The sequence below is a fragment of the Zosterops lateralis genome (genome assembly GCF_965231275.1).
Source record: "Zosterops lateralis genome assembly, chromosome: 2".
NCBI classification, from domain to species: Eukaryota; Metazoa; Chordata; class Aves; order Passeriformes; family Zosteropidae; genus Zosterops; species Zosterops lateralis.
Window position 1 is genome coordinate 56,771,175 of NC_139763.1, and position 9,814 is coordinate 56,780,988.

Below are 9,814 nucleotides of genomic sequence, written 5' to 3' on the forward strand. Positions count from 1 at the left end.
AGTGACACAAGGGAAAGCAGTGCCAAGGCCCCTCTCCTGCTCTGTGCAGAGAACAGAATGATCATGCTAGGTCTGATCTACAGTGACACAGAATGATCACAGCTTTCAGTAAAGCGCCAGTACCAGATGCTCAGCACTTCTGTGAGAGAGGTCACTATCTAATATTCATAGAGTCTTTCACACTGTAATCCACCATCCTGCACAGGAAGTTCACCATGTAAGGCATTTTCCTTACTAAGCAGCAAAACAGTAAAAAAGTGTATCTTGCTAAAAGTTAAAAGGATATCTTTTACTTGCCCTGTATCTCCTGCAGTTTAAAATTTTCAGTGAAGTGGCAGTCTGTTAGTAATGTGCCTTTCTTAGTTTTCCTGTGACTAGAAATCAATATTCACACCAGGGCTTTCACTGCAAAGTGTGACTGTTTCCCCACTGAAAAGCACCTGTCTCAAAGTATTGCACTGACTGGAATCTTACAAAGTTTGTCACCTGAAACAGCTGAATTTCGCTGATGAGAAAATCTCACACCACAATCTTCCTCTGTACAACCACATGCTGTAGCAGAGAGCTTTTTGCTAGATTGAGAGGGCAACGTGTACCTGCATCCCTATGTCTTGTAAAAAATGGCCACAGTTGCCAGCCATGCCAAAAGATACTATTTGATATTCTCTTTCAGAAGAGATGGTCCTGAATGAATCACCTGGGAAGGCTCCCATCTGCCACTGGAACTCTGCCCACAAAACCAAGGCATTTCAATTGACTATCAATACTTACGTTCTTTATTCAGGATAAAGTAAAATAAATACTCTATTTTACCATACCAATAATGTACTTTTTTCTGATCTATTTATCTATCGATAACTAATGACACTTCTTGGAGAGCCTGTCACTAGATCTCAGATTTGCAATTTGTGATATATTTGAGGAATCCTACAGATATCAGGAATCCCACAGAAATGCTCTTCCTGTTCCTTGTTCCTTCTCAATCACTAATTGCAACATGAATCCTGAATGCAGTGATAATCAGATTTTATGTAGAAAAATACAAGCTAAAAAGATATGTTTAACTACATGTGGTTGGATGTAATTAGGCTCATAAATTGCTAACATCTTTGTCCTAGAAAACATAACTCAGTACAGAAATATAATTAAATCACTTAAATGTTTTCCTGTAACTTTGGAAAAGGTTCTTCCCCTCAAAAAAATGAATGAAGGAGCCAATTTGGTATCTTTTCTATACTGCTGCTTCTTTTACATCCCTCATTCCATATCCCACACACAGCTGGAGTACTTCTCCTTAAAGAGGCTGGAGTACTTCTTAACTAAGAGATTTATTAGACGCATTAGTCTTTAAGGAGCTTTTAAGACTTACTAGATGTTTCTGGTGTCTAACAAAATAAAATATGATAGAGGTACCAGATGCTCCAAAAAACTTTTAATTCGGCTGTTACACCTGTGCTTTAATAAAACAAAAATCATCAAGTATGAAAACCTGAATCCTATAACAGTAACATCATTTACCCTATCAGTGGCCCAAGGGAAATGCAGTGGCTGTAATGGTATGAAAAATGGTGTAGGAATAGGTCAGTAATTCCAAAAGCATGAGAGAAAGAAATAATGTAAGAGGAAACTGTGACGTTGGAGAAACAAAAAACAGAACTTAAAGGTACAATTTTATAGGTACTTCAGACTCATTCATGAGAACACTACTGATTCACTAAAACTAAAATTATAATGTCTATGAAATTCAATCTCCACATAAATCAGTGTCAAAATCTGACTGAAATCCAAATGAGTCAATACTTCTGTTGAAATGAATAAAATTAGAGCAGATGTGAGTCTACTAAAAGCATCTGCCGTGCATGTCCAGTCAAACTAACTTAAACAGGACTGAGTTTATGGGCACCTTTAACACCAAACAGTGTTCAGAACAGGGATGAGAATTTAGTATAGGACTTGGGTAGTCTGATTTCTTTCTTAAATTATACATGTTTGCTCTGAACTGTATACACTGCATTGTCTGTTCTATTTGTGCTAGAAATGAATGGCAAAGATATAAACAATTTATAAGGGTGGTACATACTGAGTGGTTTCAAAACCCTAGAGATTAATGAATAATAAATAAAGCCAGGCCTTTTGTTAGTACTGTAATGCTTCACTCTTTAGGTCACATATGATTATTGTGCTAATGTCATTTTTGGGATGAAATGGTTATTAGAATCACAGCATATTTTCAAGAGTTTCACTAAATAAAGCAGAGCCTGATTCCACTGCCACTGACTTTAGCAAGAATGGAGTAAAGCCATAATTCAGACAAACAGTATTGCATTATTTACATTTTAAGGATGGAAAATATGGGACAAAGGAATTAATATGATTAGTTTACAGTCCCAGAGAAAGTCAGTCTTGGAAGTTTTTGTTTCTATTCTGTTCTGTCTTATTCTATTCTATGCAGCTTGTGCCACTGCTTTCATCCTCACAACACCCGAGAACATCCCAAGAGTTGCTAGACAATGCGTTTTGCATGCTTCACTTATTATTTGCTTTTGAAAGACAAAGTTTTACAAAAGACTCAGGCATTAAGTTGGTTTTGGATTGGGATTCTAACTACCAGTGGTTTTGCTTCTTTGCTTTAGATTGGACATGGAGTTTGTTTCACTGAATTGTAAAAGGAAAAGGGAAGAGTAATTTTTGTTTTAACTGAAGGAAAATGTTTTGCTGTGCTCTATGTTTTTAGTGCCTAGCTGAGACCAAATGCCTGCACACTGTGCTTGCCATGGAGCATGGAGACACTTAAGGTGGTCTTCAGGCCCTGTGATTTAGTGAGTTCCAACTCCCACACAAACTTTACCTCTGTGAAGGCCAGCTCCACTGTGCTTGAGAGTCTCAGTAGCCTGGATTCAGACCATTGAGCACTTTCAAGCTAAAGATGGACATCTAAGATTCTATTTGAGATGTTGAAGACAGTGTCAGTAATTCTAGGTAGGTTAGCAATCCTTCTGATAGTCCAACATGTTAAATAAATGTGTAATTGGTCTTGTGCTATCTAAAGTTTCCTGAGTTCTTACAATTTCACATCTAGTTCTATGGCAGTTATAGTCTGGCCAATAGTGACTGGAGACTATAAAAAGAAAGCACATAATTTCTGCCGCAAAGGACCTTTGTGTTCTTAGCCAGCAGCAAATCGTATTTGATGCTCTAATTCAGCAGGACAGTCTCTCCACCAATCAAAAGCTTACAATCCCTTCAAAAACATGACTTTCATTTCGTGCAGACACAAGCTGCTCAATTCACCAAGGCTCCACAATGCCAATGCAGCTGTTAATTCTCCATTTGTCTGCTGACACTCATGCCACAATAGAGAATCTCAGAATGGTTTGGGTTGGAAGCAAACTTAAAGATCATCTTATTTCCAACCCCTCAGTCGAGAACAGGGATGTCACCCACAGATCAGGTTGCTAAGGCCCCATCCACTCTGGGCTTGAATACTTCCAGGGATGGGGCACCCACAGCTTCTTTGGGCAACTTGTTCCAGTGCCCCATCACCTTTGGAGTAAAGAATTTCTTCCTAAACACCTAATTTAAACCTGTCCTCTTTTCGTTTAAAACTGCTCCCCTTGTCCAATGACTACAGGCCCCTGCAAAAAGCCGCTCTCCATCTTTCCACAGACGAAGAACAAGCCAAGTTTTGGGTTTTTTTGATTTTTTTTTTTTTAAATATCTTTTTCCCGCTTAGTTTCCAAACGGGACTACCTTCTTCCCCTGGTCCCGGCGCTGCCTGGGCGAGAACGCGCACTGCCAATATCTCCGCTCTGTGCTGTGGCCGCGCCGCTGGGCAAAGCACACAGCGGCCACTTCTCTCTCTGCCTGCTGCCCGCTCTGCTCTGCTCGTTCTGTTCCCTGCCCGCTCTGCTCTGCCCGCTCCGCTCCCCGCCCGCTCCGCTCCGCTCTGCCCGCTCCGCTCTGCTCTGCCCGTTCTGTTCCCTGCCCGCTCCGCTCTGCTCGCTCTGCCCCCGGCGCTGCCGCAGCCTCGGCGGACGCGCCCCCCGGTCCGCCCGCCCCTCCCCGCCGAGCCCGCTCGGCTCCCCCGCTCCGGCCCTTCCCGCGGCGGCCGAGGGGGAGTGTCGGGGGCGGTGCGCACATCCCGGCCCGGCCCAGCCCAGCCCAGCGCGGCGGCGGCGGGGGAATGGGGATGGGGACGGGGACGGGCAGCGGCGGGGCGGAGAAGCGGCGGGCGGGCGGCGGAGCGGGCGCGCTGCCGGGGCGCAGCCGGCGGTGGCGGCAGCGGTGGCCGGGCATGGGGCCCCCGGGCGGGGCCGGCAGCTCCGGCAGCCTCCAGGTGAGCGCCGGGCGGCGGGAGGGGGGATGCGCCGCGGCCGGACACCCCAGCCCGACTTGGCACGCAGCAGGGAAATTTGCTACAAATTGGCAAAAGAAGCACCAAAAAAACCGACCAAACAAACCAGACCGTGTGTACGTGGATATGTTTGTTGGGTCTTTTTCTCTGCAAAGATCAGGGCGGCCGTGAAAAGTTTATATTTGTTGCTGGTGCCGGCGCGGGTTGTAGCGGAGAGCCGCGGAAAAGGGGATGGGTGATTAAAAAGAGGGAAAGGAGGAAAAATCTCCTTCGTGGAGACGGTGCCTGAAGTTACTTTCGGGGAGCTCCTTTTCCATCCGTGTGTAGTGAGGGATGCGCTCTCGGCGCAGGGAACTCGCTCGGCGCGGCCCCTTCGCCCCGCGGCTCCTCCGCGCCGCTCCCCCGTCCCCAGCACCAGAGGGGCCCTGGGGTGGCGGGGGCTGGCCGGGCACCCGTGACCGAGGGGCTGGAGCCGACGGCAGGACCCGCCCGGAGCCGGCAGCTCCTCCGGGAGCGCTGCGGGATGCGCGGAGCGGGGCCGCCTCCCGCCGCACCGTTCGGGACAGGGCTGGGGGTCGGGGCAGCCGGGGACGCGTGTCGAATTGCTGCTGTGGAAGGGCAGGGGGACGAGCGAATGTTTGAGGATGTGCCGGGGGATGCCCCCGTTTGGGATGCGCTTGTGGTTGGGAGGAAAGGTGCCGCCGGTGAGACGGGGACGAGCTTGGGGCGGGGGCAAGAGGGAAAATGGCACGTCGGGGCGCAAGGTCTGCTGGGGGGCGGGGGGAGGCACGGCGCCCCCGGGCCATCCTGGCAGCGCCTATTTGCCGTGGGGTATGCAGCTGGTGTTGCCTGGAGGGTACAGATGGTGATGCCCTGGAAGTAGCTGCTGTAGTGGGAGGATGGTGGGGAGAGGGAGGATGCCTTCACGTTGCAGATGCAGCACTCGCTGCTCGAAGTGGCAGTGGGGGGAGGCAGTGGGTGGGGGGAGGTGCCAGCCCTTCCTCACACCCCTGTGCTTCTCTCTTCTTAGCACTTGCTCCTCTTCCTGCTCTTCGTTGGGCCCTTCAACTGCTTTGCCAGTTACAGCCGCGCCACTGAGCTCTTCTACAGCCTCAACGAGGGGCTGCCTGCTGGGGTGCTCATCGGCAGCCTGGCCCGTGACCTGCGGCTCCCAACGGCTGGTGGCCAGAACTCTGCATCTCTGCAGCCCCCACTCTCCTTCACCCTGGCCTCCCATGGCTTGGGGGGACAGTATGTGCAGCTGGACAACCGCTCTGGAGAGCTGCACACCTCAGCTGTGGAGATAGACCGGGAAGCTCTCTGCGTGGAAAGCAGTGGGGCCACCATCCTTGGGGGATCAACTGCTGTCTCCTCTTCCTCCCCCTCACCAGAGTCATGCCTACTGCTGCTGGATGTGCTGGTACTGCCACAGGAGTACTTTCGTCTGGTGAAGGTAAAAATTGCTATCCGTGATGTCAACGACAACGCGCCCCGCTTCCCTGTGCCTCACATCCGCCTCGTGGTGCCTGAGAACGCTCCTGTGAACACGCGCCTGGCCATCGAGCACCCCGCCCTTGACCCTGACATGGGCACCAATGGCGTCCAGACCTACCGCCTGCGAGATAACTACGGTGTCTTCACCCTGGACGTGGAGGAGAATGAGAACGGGGAGAGGACTCCCTACCTGATTGTCATGGGGGCGCTGGACAGGGAGACACAGGACGAGTATGTCACCGTCATCATTGCTGAGGATGGGGGGACTCCACCGCTCGTGGGCAGTGCCACCCTCACTATTGGCATCAGTGACATCAATGACAACTGCCCCCAGTTCAACGACTCGCAGCTCAACGTCACCCTTTATGGGAATTCCAGCCTAGGGACACATGTGGCTACTGTCCATGCAGTAGACATGGACCTTGGATCCAATGCCCAGATCACCTACTCGTACAGCCAGAAGGTCCCCCAGCCATCCAGAGACTTGTTCCATCTGAATGAAAGCACAGGAGCCATCACACTCTCTAATAAAGTTGATGGGGACACTCCAAGACTACACAGGCTGATCATACTGGGCAACGGTCCTGGCTGCATTCCTGCCGTGATCACGGTGCTGGTGACCATCATCAAAGTCATGATGAGGCCACCCGAAGTTGTTCCTCGTTTCATAGCTAATGAAGTAGAAGGGGTGGTCTACTTAAAGGAACTTGAGCCTATCAACACACCTGTAGCATTTTTTACCATCAAAGACCCCGACGAAAAATACAAAGTCAGTTGCTATTTGGATGGTGATGGGCCTTTCAGACTTTCACCGTACAAGCCATACAACAATGAATATCTGTTGGAGACCACAAAGCCTTTGGACTTTGAGACACAGGAGCTGTATGAAATCTCTGTAGTTGCATGGAACTCAGAAGGTTTTCATGTTAAGAAAGTTGTCAAAATACAGATTCTGGATGACAATGACAATTCACCAGTTTTCTCTGAACAACTGATAGAATTGTCCATTGAGGAGAACAATGTTCCCAATGCTTTTTTGACCAAACTGCATGCCACTGATGCTGACAGTGGAGAAAGAGGGCAAGTGTCCTATTTTTTAGGTCCTGATGCCCCTTCCTATTTTGCTTTAGATAAAACCACAGGAGTTCTTACAGTTTCCACCCAACTGGACAGAGAAGAAAAAGAGAAATATAGGTACACTGTCAAAGCAGTAGATTCTGGATTCCCTCCAAGAGAATCAATAGCAACTGTCACCATTACAGTATTGGATAAAAATGATAACAGTCCAAGATTTATCAATAAGGATTTCAGCTTTTTTGTGCCAGAAAACTTTCCAGGTTTTGGTGAAATTGGAGTTATAAGTGTCACAGATGCTGATGCAGGGCAAAATGGATGGGTTGCCCTTTCAGTTCTGAATGGAAGTGATATTTTTGTTATAGATACTGGAAAAGGAGTTTTGAGAGCTAAAGTCTCCCTGGACAGGGAGCAGCAAAGCTCGTACGTTCTGTGGATTGAAGCAGTTGATGGCGGTGATCCTGCTCTGTCTTCTACAGCAAAAATAACTATCCTTCTTCTTGACATAAATGACAACCCTCCTTTGGTCTTGTTTCCTCAGTCTAATATGTCTTACTTGTTAGTCCTTCCTTCTACCCTTCCCGGCTCTCCCATCACCGAGGTCTATGCTGTCGATAAGGACACTGGCATGAATGCAGTCATAGCTTACAGTATCATAGGGAGAAGAGGCCCTCGACCCGAGTCATTTAGGATTGACCCCAAAACTGGTAATATCACCTTGGAAGAGTCACTGATGCAAAATGACTATGGCCTCTATCGGCTGCTTGTAAAAGTTAGTGACCACGGCTACCCAGAGCCTCTCCATTCCACTGTCATGGTGAACCTCTTTGTCAATGATACTGTCAGCAATGAGAGCTACATTGAAAGTTTGTTGAGGAAGGAGCCTGATATTAGTGTAGAAGAAAAGCAGCCACAAATATCCATAGAGCCTACACATAAGAAAATGGAGTCAGCATCCTGCATGCCTACCTTGGTAGCTCTTTCAATAATAAGCTTGGGTTCAATTGCTTTAGTAACAGGGATGGGAATTTACATTTGTCTAAGAAAAGGGAAAAAGCATCACAGAGCAGATGAAAACTTGGAAGTACAAATCCCATTAAATGGAAGAATTAACCTGCACATGTTGGAGAAGAAACCAGTGGAGATTTCTAACATTTGATGTTTCTTTGTGTGCAAGTCCAACATCAGAAAAACCCCGGACGACACTAAAACACCTAGCTGTAGGTTGTATTGACAGAAGTTGCAATGAAGGACTGGTAATTTATAACTTAATAATATTATAATTGTAAATAGCTGTTTACAGTTTTTTAAATTCAATTTCAGTGTACAGCTTTTTTATGAAACGTTAGTAACTAACAGCTAGCACCCTGACTATAAACCATGGACATCATTTCCAGCTTTCATAAATCAGTAAGATCAGTGAACATAAAAAGGGTGAAGGTAAGATGATTCTTTTAAACTCACGTTTTAAAAGTCTTTTTAACCACAAGAGGGCATCAGATGCTCCTGAGCAGGGAACTGTTCGAGGTACTATCCATGAGATAAACAGAATATATTTTAAATATATTGATTTTAATATAAAATACCTATTGGCATACAGACATTTAACCATTACAAAAAAAAAAAAAAAAAAAAAAAAAAAAAAAAAGTCTGTCCCTATGTATGTATAATAAAAAGAATAAATATATTAAAATGCACTAGTAATGAAAACCAGAATGTTTATTACCTCACAAGTAAAGCTTATACAGTAGGATAGAAGAGGCATTAACAAGAAGTGCAATTCCTGTTGAGCAAGAATGCAAGATATTGTAATGAAAATCTGAACTGCTGTGACATACTCATTTCTCTCCAGATTCCACTCTCATTATCATTTGCTCCAGCAATCTGCTGGTCATTTTTATGGAAAAATTATATTTAATATTTCCTAAAGCAAATAATGACAGAGCCCCATCCTCATCCTCATGAACATGCCAGATGCAAGGAAGCAAGGGAATGGCTAAATCCTTAGTTGTCACAAAAGTGGTGGTATTTTTTGTACTTTGAGCAATCTGTCAGTAGTACTCCATCAGTTTGGTTGTGCAGTAGATTTTTGTTATGTGTTACTTCTGAATCTAATCTGCCAGATGAAAACAAAAATGACTTCACATTCTAAGAAATCGTAGGACTTTTTTTATTCTGACTGTTGCTCCTTTCTGGATTGGTATTTCATGTGAAAGATCTTGTTTCTGACTTTTGGCAACCATTCCTGGCTCCTTTTCATTGGCTTTGATTTTGGATTAGATCCAAAATCTAACTTGTAAGACTGGTGGCATATTTTTCTTGATAATTTATTCTTTGCTGTATCCTCTGCAACAAAGCAGCAATTTTATCAGTGATGTATTACTTTCACTTCATTTTAAGAGCTGAGAACTATATTTTGTATGATGATTGCATCAAATTTCTCTGTGTGAACAAGATAAATTAGTGTTATGCTTAAAAATTATTTTGATTTCTCGCATCATATGTCTGTAATGTACCAAAAGTGTTTATATGTCTGCAAATTAAAGCTATATATTTTCATAATAACTTATTCTCTCTCTCCTAGAATTTTAATTATAAAGCTAAATATTATTTCAGTTAGAAGAAATAGATTTTTCACAAGTTCTTAGGTGCTGGATATCTTGTCTGACATGTCATAATACTTTCACAAATTAGTACATTTCAGAATCATTAATTACAGTTTATGCTCGTTCTTGAAATTACCATCAAACACAACTGTGTGTCGGCTGATGTAAGTGATGAGGCAGCTCATAATTGTTTTGAAAGTAGGGAATGCAATTTGAGGCAGTTTTTGATTTTTCTCTCTGTGACTGGCGCATTACTTTACCTTGAACCTACTGAAATGTTAGGGCT

At 45.3% G+C, this 9,814-nt stretch overlaps 1 protein-coding gene across 1 annotated transcript; it reads left to right on the forward strand.

The window, feature by feature from the left end:
- Positions 1-4,294: 4,294 nt before the first annotated feature.
- PCDH20 (protocadherin 20) lies at positions 4,295-9,457 on the forward strand (the record flags this gene model as incomplete). The annotated part of the gene is made up of 2 exons (XM_083855564.1): positions 4,295-4,336; positions 5,385-9,457. The coding sequence occupies 2 exons, from the start codon at positions 4,295-4,297 to the stop codon at positions 8,079-8,081; spliced, it is 2,739 nt and encodes a 912-aa protein (XP_083711690.1). The 3' UTR covers positions 8,082-9,457.
- Between the last annotated feature and the right edge of the window lie 357 nt (positions 9,458-9,814).